The sequence below is a fragment of the Somniosus microcephalus genome, chromosome 1, assembly GCF_052327205.1.
Source record: "Somniosus microcephalus isolate GS21.2 chromosome 1, FLI_Smic_1.0, whole genome shotgun sequence".
Classification (NCBI taxonomy): domain Eukaryota; kingdom Metazoa; phylum Chordata; class Chondrichthyes; order Squaliformes; family Somniosidae; genus Somniosus; species Somniosus microcephalus.
In genome coordinates, this window is record NC_140987.1 from 158,790,156 (window position 1) to 158,802,655 (window position 12,500).

The following is a 12,500-nucleotide window of genomic DNA, read 5'->3' on the forward strand; positions in this document are numbered from 1 at the left end:
CAGTGGTCTGGGAAGAAGAGGAGTTGCTTGAAATGAATTAGTAGTTTAATATTCTGCTGTACTTACTAATCTATTCTGCCACTTGTCAGTCCACTTTTGTAAACAGGCCTCCAAGTCAGCAGTTTTGTTGGATCCATAATAACCAATTAAATAAGTTTAAAAATAAATAACATTCAGAATGAGATATTGTTCTTAGGGTCTTTACATTATGAACAAGTATGTGGTTCATTGCCTGGTTGTTAGAGGACTACATTTGTGTTTATTGCTCTTCTTTTGATTTGTGATAAAATGCTATAAAGTTTAACAATAGCTATCAAACCAATAAATCATATTAACTTATTGTATATACACTGATATTACATCCTCTCACTTTAAAGGCTTCACGAGCTACATCTCCGGATGGAATTATGAGATGTTGGGTCCTCGTATTCCCCCTTTCAGAAGCATGGCTATGTAACCCACAAGGCAGCCTACAGACAGCCTATTTAATCTCACTTTACCAGCCTGTTGTGATTGCTTTGAGCTTTCTCTTCAAGCAGCAGGCTGACCTCTCTGTCAAGCACATTATACGTTGGATTTATACTATAAGGATTTGCTTTGTGTTGATGTGGCTATGAAGCTGAAACAATTTCTGTGTATTATATACAGGGCAAAGCTTTTAAGTTTACTTTAATGTGCCACGTTACTTCATGGCGTAGATCCAGGCATTGCTGGGACCCACTTGGTTTGTTAAATCTGATCAGGAATGCACATTGAGTTTATGTAAATAAAAAGTGGCAGTTATGCCACTACCTTCTGCCTTGCTGCAACGACTCAAGTAGTTACACACTTGTAGTGATTTAACTGGAAATTTGCAAGGAAGTGAGATATAAAGGGTACAGAAAATAAAATGGTTGACTTTGATAATGCCAAGCTGCAGATGAAGATTTCTATCCATCATAGAACTGTTATACAAATCCAACTGTTCCGTCTGAAGCTAATAGTGATTATGGCCCAGAAATTGCTGGAAAAATAATGTCGAGTTTATGGCGCTCACCATTATTAGTGCATAAAAAACCCAGCAATTTGAGGCAAAGAGATACTGCATGAGTTCTGATTCGCCACAGATTGCTGGACAATTTGCGCAGCTGTGCCGTTAGCCTCGCCAACTCGCCAAAACCAAGAAAATTACCATCTCGCCGTGATCCTCCCCATTGTGTATTATGAAATTGCTGGATTTATACCGTTAATACGAATAAATCTCGCCATAGCCATTTAGGGCTGTTAATTCATGTTGTAAGGACCATGTTCATGATGTGATTAATGGTCCTGACATGCCACTCAACCTCCTTGGAGGCCCAGAAAGGGAACAATGAAACTATGGAGTCTCACTCCTGCAGTTAGTAAATTATTCCTAGAGGTATTTTAAATTAAAAAAAAAAATTCTTACTTTTCTGTTCTGTCTCTTTTATCTCTCTCTCTTAATCCACTTTCTTTCCCTCTATTTCTTTTTCTGAATCTAATTTGATTCTAATTCACCCCATTTCCTTCTCTGTCATTTGCTCTGTTTCTTTCTCTATTCTTAAATTTCATTGGTTAAGGAGATAGACTATTGGACCTGACATTCATGAGGTCCCAGTTGCCCCGTTGATGTCGCCGCGCCGTTATCAAATCACATGTCCAGCAATTTGCGGCGCAAAAAAATCATGATCTGAAGGGCGAGATAAAAAATCAAATTCACGGTGCTCACCACAAGATGCGCCACTCCTGCAAATTCTGGGCCAATGTTTCAGACAATTAATGACTTGTGAGGTGATGGAACATGTGCACCCCTTTGTTATTCTGTTGATAGAAGTTGTATTGACTGAGCTTAGTTCCTTAATTATTTATGCATGTTATCATTTTTAATTGCAAAAAGACTAACACTCTGCACTGACAGTTTTAATTTTGGAATTTATTGGTTGATAGCAGTTATGTAACCTGAGAGTGTGGCCTGTAGACTAGAATTTATAGAAACTTTAGGCTTTACTTAAGTGTTGTCCACTTTCTGTGTCTTGCTTCTTAAAATGTAACCCACCATTATGCACATGATACCTTATCAATCTTAACTGGGTTGTTTAAGGCTTACCACTTCATTCTCGCCCACCTCACCCTCATTTGAAAAGAATACATAATATTAGGGAGGTCAAGAAAAGGAGGGGTAATTTTAAAATAATTTTTTAATGACTTGTTTTTTTGATTCAGATAACAAAACCTTTTTTAAAACACAGATTGAATTTGTTCTCGTATGCATCAGGCCAAAACCAGCCACTCAATTGCCATCAAAGATTCCTGAAATTCTGAGTAAAGATTTACATTTCTCCAATGGCGGTTCAGACCATTAAGTACTTTTTTGTTATTCAGTGATCTTTGATTAACATAATTGATTCAGGTGTGAGACTGAGACTGATTGCCTCCTTCACTCAGTCCCCAAAACTGAAATGAAATCGTATAAGTTAATGACTTGCTACTGGGATGGTCTAAATTTATATCTCTGTGACTTATTGGTGCTGTAAATATAAATATATTTTTAAATTGGCAATTTGGGGGAGAAATGAAGCGAAGAATTTGACTGTAACTGATGGTTAGCAATAAGGCCACATGCCAGCCCTGATAATATTTATTTATGTTCTTGCACTATCATTGCCAAAAAGTCAGGGAGCTAGAAGTTTAAACTATGGCAGTTTAGTAAAACATGGGCTATACCTGCTTCTAGTTATTCAGTTTAATCCCAACTGCCAGGATCAACGGGCTGAAAAATAAAATCTTCTGGATGGAAGTGAAAAGCTGCTTCACGAGAAGATGACCGATATTAAATTACCTTCTACATTAATAATCTAGACTGAAATATAAATTAAAAATCACGGTAAAATAAAATCTTATTGTCTTAGTACGTTCCCAATGCTTATCTCATGCAGCCGAAAATCCAGCACATGCCCAACATTGGAGGAATTTGCCCAAAACTGCCCCTTCCAAGATTCCATAGTATCCTTCCTTGGCTAAGGAGGCTGATCCAATTTTTTTTTTTACTTAAAATTTTTTCAGAGGTCCAGTTATTCTCCTCATCTAGACCACACCCCATCCCCTCTTGCCCCCGGTGGGACCCGAGTACACCTGTCTGGAGGCCAGTATGCCTAATTTAGCTTGGTGTTCCAGCCTCCAATGTTACGGCGCGTCTCGGCTGAGCCAGAGAAATGGGGAGGGGTTGAAATTCAATAGCGCCAAAAAAAGAGCCACGATACGAGATATGCCTACGCTCATTCAGAAAGCGCAATTTGGTGCTGCCTGCTAATTAACATGATAGGAGTGCACAGTCTAGCGAGGAAGGCGCCGCTGACTGGCTGTGCACGCAGCAGGGAGCCGAAGTTCGTGTCGTTGGAGCAAGGCTATATTTACTTAAAGCTAGCTCTTAAAGCTGAGCTGCCTTCTGCACATAAAAAAATGCTAAATGTGCTTCAGCACTAACACAAATGGTTCAACAGGCCAGGGTCTCGGACGTAGCACTCCAGCTTTGTGCAATGGGTGAACACTGGAAGAGAGATCCTCTACCCACAGAGGGCCAGGAGGCCCTCCAGAAAAAAGGATGTTAGACCAGATCACCGAGACTGTCACTGCCAACAGTGTCACCCCCAGGACCTGGCTCCAGTGCCCAAAGAAGTTTCATGACCTCAGATAAGTGGTCAAGGTAAGTGAATGCATCTTCAAAATTCCGTCTCCTACCAACTGCATCACTAGCCTCACACACTGCTCAATGTACAAACCCGCAACAAGAGCGGGTCAGAGGCTGGGTATTCTTTGGTGTGTATCTCACCTCCTGACTCCCCAAAGCCTTTCCACTATCTACAAGTCAGGAGTGTGATGGAATACTCTCCACTTGCCTGGATGAGTGCAGCTCCAACAACACTCAAGAAGCTCGACACCATCCAGGACAAAGCAGCCCGCTTGATTGGCACCCCATCCACCACCTTAAACATTCACTCCCTCCACCACCAGCGTACCGTGGCTGCAGTGTGTACCATCCACAAGATGCACTGCAGCAACTCGCCAAGGCTTCTTCGGCAGCACCTCCCAAACCTGCGACCTCTACCACCTAGAAGGACAAGGGCAGCAGGCGCATGGGAATACCATCACCTTCAAGTTCCCCTCCAAGTTACACACCATCCTGACTTGGAAATATATCGCCGTTCCTTCATCGTCGCTGGGTCAAAATCCTGGAACTCTCTCCCTAACAGCACTGTGGGAGTACCTTCATCACACGGACTGCAGCAGTTCAAAAAGGCGGCTCACCACCACCTTCTCAAGGGCAATTAGGAATGGACAATAAATGCTGGCCTTGCCAGCGACACCCACATCCCAGAACGAACAAAAAAAAACTCTGCGAGCAGCTTGTCTTCTTTGCTGCCTCTGCTCCATCTCCCATGTCTGGAGCACTCAGAGGCCTTCTAATAGCAACCAACGCCTTCTCAACATTCAGCAGCACTCCCTGCACACTTTAACAACTTTCCAAATGTCTTCCAGCAGCCCAGTACTCCTACAAACTCTGAAAGAGCCAGTACAATAGAGATAATCAACATACCTGCAAGTTGGATGTACCCCTTTAAATATTGCTGGTAGGGGACCCTTGTTTAGAACAGGTGTTGAATGGAGCAGTGCCATCGAAAATGACAAGTTTTTCATCCAATCAACGCTACACACTGACTGACGTCATGATTTACCTACTCTGCATAGTGCCGGCGCACGCACGTACCGCCCGTACTATCGCCCTCACCAAGATGGTGAACAGTGTGGTCCACGCCGGAAGTGGGTGGATGCGAGGCGGATGCCAATTTTTTTTTTAAAAACAGCCATAACTACAGACGCTAAGGTACTGAATTTTGCAGCCCAGATCTTTTACTTAAGTTAGCGTTAATTTAACTGCACCATATATTTGTATGATTTATGATGATTGAGGCTATGTTTGTGTTTTACATTTGATTAGCGTTAAAGCTAAGGGTGTAGAGTTTCTGCTCGGTTGCGCTTTTTTTGGATCAGTTTGCCCAAAATCGGCGTAACCCACACAAAAGATAATGGAATTTTAAGTGCAAATCTTTTGCGCTAGTTTAAAAAACATTGCGCTAAAAGCCAGTCCCGCCCACAAAACTGGCCGTGCCCTTAGGATGAATAATCACCATTGGGAGTTTCCGCTAATTGCACTTGTTTGCAGGCCTTCGAGGAGGCTCCAAAAGTTAAGCTGATTCTTTTGGGTGCAAGGATACTAATAGGCACGATATAATACCTTTTGAATGTACTGAATGTACTTAATTTACTAAGAAACTGACTACTGTACCCCAATATAACTAGCAAGTCATTTTCAGTAATTTAAAATCAGGGTACTCACAGGTGGTAGATTGACCCTGTGGTTTAAAATGTTTATTTTTGGTGATGAACCCATTTTTAGTTGTATTAATCAAACTGAACCAAGTTACCTTAAGTATATCAAGGAATATTTTTTAAAGGAAATTCTTTTGAAAAAAAATTACATTTTAAAACGTTGCATGATTGAGCTGGTTCATGACAGATTTTGCATTAGGTGATATGAAAATGATTTGACCGGAAACTAGAGGGAAAAAAACTTCTCAAAATAAGTGCAATTTTGGGCTCAATTTGCGGCTGGATTGCTGATTGCGCCCTAAACAGAAACTCTACCCCAAGGTTTTAACGCCTAAAATTGCACATGCATCTGTGGGAGCTAGAGATTCAGTTTGTTGGAATTTTAACTACAGCGGACAATTTGATGTTGACTGAGGGAGGTGGAAGACACAGTTAATTGGCATGACTTGAAGAAAACTAAAGTGTTTCGTGACATCCATTTACAACAATTGCATGACTGGAAATCCCCACAGAATCTACAGACAGCCAGCTCTTAAACTGTCACTTTGAATTACTGCCACTTTATACTTTCCCCCTGGAAAAATATGACTTATTTATGTGTTAATGACAGTGTTTGTAGCGTGTAGGTGCTTTTATTGTGTTGTGCATGTACAAAATAGGCTCAGGCCATTTGAGACATTAACTTTTGTGGGGAATGGATTTTAATTTTGATGTGAAAATATCATGACTAAAAACAAAAATGTTTACGTGAGAAATGTATCACTGATACTCGTAACATTTTTCCCATAGGATTTTTTATTTAGTGGATAAAACGATGGCGGAGCCCAGCACATGAGTGCACAAGACGAGGCTAAAGTGTTCACAACCATTTTCAGCCAGAAGTGCCAAGTGGATATCCATTTTGGCCTCCTCCTGAGGTCTCCACTATCACAGATGCCAGTTTTTAGCCAATTCGATTCACTCCATGATATCAAGAAACGGCTGAGCGCACTGGATAAGGCAATGGGCCCCAACAACATCCCGGCTGTAGCTGCTTACGACATGTATTCCAGAACTAGTCATGCCTCTAGCCAAGCTGTTCCAGTACAGCTACAACACTGGCATCTACCTGACAAAGTGAAAAATTGCCCAGGTATGTCCTGTCCACAGAAAGCAGGACAAATCCAATCCGGCCAATTACCACCCCATCAGTCTACTCTCAATCATCAGCAAAATGATGGAAGGTGTCATTGACAGTGCTATCAAGTGGCACTTTCTCACCAATAACCTGCTCACCGATGCTCAGTTTGGGTTCTGCTATAGGCAAATCCATTTGCTTTGCCTTTCATTCACTGTTATGTTGGTATCTTTACTGATTAATCTGCATTTTCACTTCTGTTTGTTTTCTTGAATTAAAACCTTATTAAAAGGCTGTGTTCATTAGGTTTAACGTTTTAATTCATGCCCATGTTCTACATCCTTCGACAGAAAATCAAAAGTCTGTTAGAATCTAACCTTAACTCTTACACCATGTAAGCACTGCAAAGTGTGACAGTTCTCATAGAACCTTCATCAAAATCATTTTTGAGAAATCCCTTTCTAAATCTTTTCTGTTTTATGGTTGCACAGAAATCACTTTTTTACAACTTACTCCACTACTCTGCCAAAGTTATTGACTTATACTAGTCATACCAGGTGATATTCCAATGAACACTGGAAGCCTCCATTACCTCAGCCAAATTATTCTTCTTCGTGTGTGAGCCTTGACCTTGATTGTCTGCAGCCTATCTAAAAACTGGGGGCATCGTTGCTGAATGCATCTCCTGTCCTAACCTAGTGTCCCCACGTGCATTTTCCATCCCCAATCACTGCCATCTGAAGCAGGAATGTTGTCTGATTTGTTTCTCTGCCTTCCTAGCCTAATTGTAGCACCCCTACTCCCACCACAGCTGAGGTCCACTAACTTTGCACAGATCAAGGATTGAACCAGGGACCTTCCTGGTCTGTATGGTTCAGTAGCACATCAGTCAGTACTTTCATCTACTGCACCATGGTGTAAGCTTGCATGTTGCCTTTTGTTGCATTTTGCTGTAGGGTATTTGTGTTTTTTATATGAGAACATTATTAGCTTTAGGAAAAATTAGATTTGTCGTTCTTTTTGTTTCTTAGGTTCAACTCAAAACCAGTTTATCGAGCCAATACATAATTCGAACTCAGCCAACAAATACTTGTCTCTCTACACTGGAGTGTGCAGCCTTTGCACTGTCAATCGTGGAAAAGAACCATTGCATTCATGAGGTAAGCAGTCACAAGATGTCATAATTCCAGGCTGGTCATTTTATGTTGCCTATTGTAGAATTACACTGACGGGAACAAAATCAGTTGATTGGGAGCCTTTATTGCATCAGTGGTCTGAGTAAATTAAAATGATTTGAGCTTAATAAAATAACTCTGTAAGGTGCATGTAAACTATGTGCAGGAGTTTATGAAAACTCTTGAAATTTTTGTTGGCATGGGGAGGAAACACTGTAACTGACACAGAAGTAAAACTTCATTAAGTAAGAGATTATGCACTCTTTTTTGCCTATATTTCGCCCATTTTCTCAATCATGTCAGATAAGTAGCAAGTTCCGCCCCCCACCCCCCACACCCCCCACATTACTGCTATCTACCAACAACAACTTGTTGGACATTTTCATCATGCTGAAGAAAATGGTTCAATACAGAAAGTTAAACATTTTTAAATTTAATTTCTTAGAATCTAATTCAAGGGGAAAAGGTTGTAAATTCATAGCTTCATTTTCTTCTTATTCACTGTGAGCAATTCCATTGGAGACTGACTAGTGTGAATAAAAACAAGTGTATTTGCTGTGAATAACTGTAAACCAGTCTGGTTTGTTTGGATTATTCTGTTGTGCACAGCTAAAAAATTTAAATACCACCAAGATTGCAATTTGGAGGATGTCCTTTTGATTCAAGTGCAGCCATCATAATACCTCCCCAAAATCCTGTTTTCCATGTGCTGGCCAACACCACCAAAACAGATTAATTGGCCATTCACCTCATTGTTGTTTGTGAAATCTTGATGTATGCAAAATGGCTGCCTTATTTATCAATTTAACAGTGATTGCCCTTCAGAGATATTCATTATATGTGAAGGGCTTTGAGGCACTTTTGAGACTTGATAATGTAAATGCAGGACCTATTTTTTCTTTCATCAGGCAGTTTAATCTTGGGAAACTTGTGATATCTAGCTTAAGTAATAATATCTTAATGAATACAGTTTTTATTAACTGAAATAATAAATAAAAGTTCCTTCTGAATTATCAATCATTTTTGTTGTTTTAAATCCACAGGTTATACTACGCCCTCTTCAAGCTTTGTGCTCATTCCAGCTTCAGCATGGAGCTCAGATCCATCACAGCAAGGAACATCTGATTAAGAATGGATTGTATGCAAAACCAATGCCAAAGAATAAACGTAAACTCAACAGAATGGATCGTTTAGTAAACAATGTCAAAGTATAATTTTAATATGACTTTATTTTTGTGAGCAGAAATTTTCTGAATGCTCATCATTTTCTAGCTCTGGATTTTCATTTAGGCTGTTTCCTATTACTACCATCAGTCTTACCAAACTCTCTCGGGGCAAGTTTCCTCGAGGCTTCTCCCGCTGCGCTGCCATAATTTAGGCAGAAGTTCGGCAGAAATCTTGTTTACGTGCATAAACGGGGTTCTTTCGGAGGAGACGTTAAACTGAGCCCCCATCTGCTCTCTCAGGTGCTCTCTCAGGTGGACACAAAAGATCCCATGGCACTATTTTGAAGAAGAGCAGGGGAGTTATCCCCGGTGTCCTGGCCAATATGTATCCCTCAATCAACATAACAAAAACAGATTATCTGGTCATTATCACATTGCTGTTTGTGGGACCTTGCTGTGCGCAAATTGGCTGCCGTGTTTCCCACATTACAACAGTGACTACACTTCAGAAGTACTTCATTGGCTGTAAAGCGCTTTGTGTCATCCGGTGGTCGTGAAAGGCACTATATAAATGCAAGTCTTTCTTTCCTCCTGAAATTGCATCGATATTATGTCGGCACAGTGGGAGAAGTCCTGAGGAAATTCACCCGCTTAATAAGTTTAGAGGGTTAGAGCTGTTTTTCCTTTATCCTGTTTTCTGAGATCTAGTTTAGAATTATGCAGTCCTCAGTAACATAGTGATGGAGTGGTATAGTTATGCAACAGTTTTTTTTTAGCCTCACTGGGAGTTTACAGGGTAAGAATTGGATAGCGCCCCCGCTACCTTTGCCGGGGCGCTAACTTTAGCGCTCCGAAAAAGTTAGCGCTCCCGCGGCTGATTTTCCGAGATAGCGCCCCGAGAGGGAGGAAGGGCGCTACTGGAAGCGCCCCGCGTCCCTCTTGGGGCGCTGTGAGACAATATTGTGGCGCTATGTGCCGCGGTATTGCAGGAATTCCTCCCCTTATTAAAGGGGAGGGGCCTGGCGCAGCGCGTCCCGGCGCCCAGCTGGGCCACTAGGGATCAGGATTGCCGGCAAACGGAGAGCAGCCGGCACCCTGTGGGGGGACTTCACGGGGACCGGGGACAGCAACGGGGGCTGGTGCTGGCAGGAGGCCAGCAATAAAAATGGCCACCCGCCACCTCCCCTTTAACTGGCGCCGCAGGTAGGCCCCCCTGACCCTGGCAGACATAGCGTCTGGCGGTAAGTCGGGGGGCGCCACCCAATGTTACGGCCAGGACGCTGCGCACGGCGATGACTTCGCCCCGTTAGCGCCAATCAACCGAATTTAGTCCTCTATCTGTTTTGGATGAGAATAGGAAATTTTACCCAGACTCATCTCAATCAGGATTATCAGGATCAGATGCTTCTTTATCTGGATTTCTCTAGTTAGGACAATTTCAAGCTGAGTAGTCCACATGTATTTTTCACTTATCAAAGACAATTATGTACAATTATTAGTGGGATCCCAGCTTCTATTTCATACATGGAAATACTGAATTTCTGTGGTGACTCAGGTGCACTCCCGGTGTAAGTTGTCAGGACCTGGATACACTCGGCCCCGGTGTGCACTGCCAGTTCCTGTTTGTGGTGGAACCTTTGTCCACCTCAAACATGACTCATGATACCAGAAGTAGCAAAAGTTGGGATGGGGATTTTCCAGTCTGGGAATTTCCTCATCCCTGGCCTCCTTTACACTGAACACTCTGTTTTCTAGGATGAAACTGGTGTATCGTCACTTGGAGTGGTGATGTGGGGCCCATTAGGGAGCCTTGGCCTGGGTTATAGTCTGCACTACAACACTCGCCAACATTTCAGGATGATTGGCCCTCTTCTAAAGGGACCTGATTGGAGCTGTTGAAAAGCCTGGCTGCGCTGATGGCACCAGAATTTTCTCTAGTGTCTGTGCCAGACCTGCATTTCAACCTCCCCCCCCACCGCCCTCCCCCTCCCCCTCCCCCCTTTCTGGCAGGTGCCCACTCCATAATTAGCTGGCCTCCCCATTATCTCAAATCTTTGGCTGGGTCAGGAGTGGAGGTCATGGATATGCTCCATGTATTTTCAGGGTCCTTGATTATAATGAAGGTGCAGTTGTACCATGTATCTTTCAGTGTTATAGGAGGCAACTCCTGGTGCATTACTGTGTAGTTCAGTTCACCGTGTAAAGTTGGCATCAGATATTTAAAATTCCCATACAATTCAGAACTCAGTATTTGTTAAAAAGTAATTAAAAGTAATGGCTTGTGCATTCAAATGAGTGGCTCTGAGGGAGCAATCTTACTAAATCCTGCAGACATCAGGGTTTCATCTAGGATAGCATGCTAGACTGGAACTGTAATTCTTCAACATTTAGAATGGAGTGGAAAAGAAAAATGAAGATGAGCTTGGTGTATTTATTTGTTTGGGGTGAGGGAGGATTCTTTTGTTTTTATCTGATCTACAGTTGGTGGGGGGAATATTAAACTGCTAGCACTACCTGGAGAACTTGGATCTGCTCCCAACAGTTGTTAATGGGACTTTAATGTAAGCTTTGAGGCTTGTTTAAATAAGGATTGGAAAGAAAAAGAATTGATTAAAAAAATCTGTACATCTACGCTGCTGCCTCTCCTGCAGTGCTTTGCATTTTAACTGTGTAGCTCCGTCCTGGCTGGAATAAAGAATCAATCCCAATGCAACATTCAAGCCACTGCAATTTGTAAATGGTGCACAGTGAAAATGGGCATTAGCTGAGTCATCAACTTCCATAAGCAAAATTTAAAAAATGATTTTACCAAGAATGTAATGTATGGGTGGTGGGACGTTGTACAAGGCGAGTTTGTAACTACAGTTCCCCATATGGTAAGTTGCTGATATCAAGCCTGCTACCAGGCACTTCAGGAGCTTCCCAACGGGAGGAAAGATTAGATATTCAGTTGCCCAGTCTACTCTCCTAACAACTGACCAGAGAGCTAACATTGGTAGCAGCCTGAGACCTAATAACAAGCCCCTGCTGCTAACCAAGGAAAGTGACGAGTATGGGGACACTTACAGAGAATAAATATGGGAATTAAATTACAAGCTCCTGGTGGCTGTGTATTTATTTTATCACATCTGTGTAAGAGGTTTTTTTTTAACTTAATTTTTAGCAGATTAAAAAAAATATCTGCTCTATATAATGGACTGATGGTTTACTTTAAAAAAAAAAAAAAAAAATTCAATCTAATGAAAATATCACTTGCAGGTTTCATTGGTATCAATGTCACACCCAATAATGAAAGTAGAGATATATTTAAAGTGATGTACCACTTAACTTTTGTATCCGTTTTTAATAAAGAGTTGTGGAAGAAAAGCCTTTCTTGGTGCCTTTAGACTGTTCACTTGTGTATAATATATAATGACTATTATTTTTTCTGTAATCAATTGTTAATCATAAACCCAGGCTACTTTCCGAGCAACAGCCTGGAGATCAATGTTGGTAGAATACTGAGACCAAATTTCAAGTCTCTGCTGCCAACCAAGGAAACTGCAGAGTGTGGAGCAAATTGGGGAAATATGTTACAAAACTCCTGGTTTATGATATCTGTAAGATTTTTTATGCTTCATTTTTAGTAGACTTTTAAAATATCTGCTGTTGACC

At 41.6% G+C, this 12,500-nt stretch overlaps 1 protein-coding gene across 1 annotated transcript in view; it reads left to right on the plus strand.

Moving 5' to 3' along the window:
- dtwd2 (DTW motif tRNA-uridine aminocarboxypropyltransferase 2) overlaps positions 1-12,215 on the plus strand; it is a 240,245-nt gene extending 228,030 nt beyond the window's left edge. The window contains exons 5-6 of the mRNA XM_085987016.1: positions 7,537-7,665; positions 8,724-12,215. Coding sequence (XP_085843142.1) covers positions 7,537-7,665; positions 8,724-8,894 — 300 coding nt within the window. The 3' untranslated portion in view covers positions 8,895-12,215. The remainder of the gene's footprint in view (positions 1-7,536; positions 7,666-8,723) is intronic.
- The last annotated feature ends 285 nt before the right edge of the window (positions 12,216-12,500 follow it).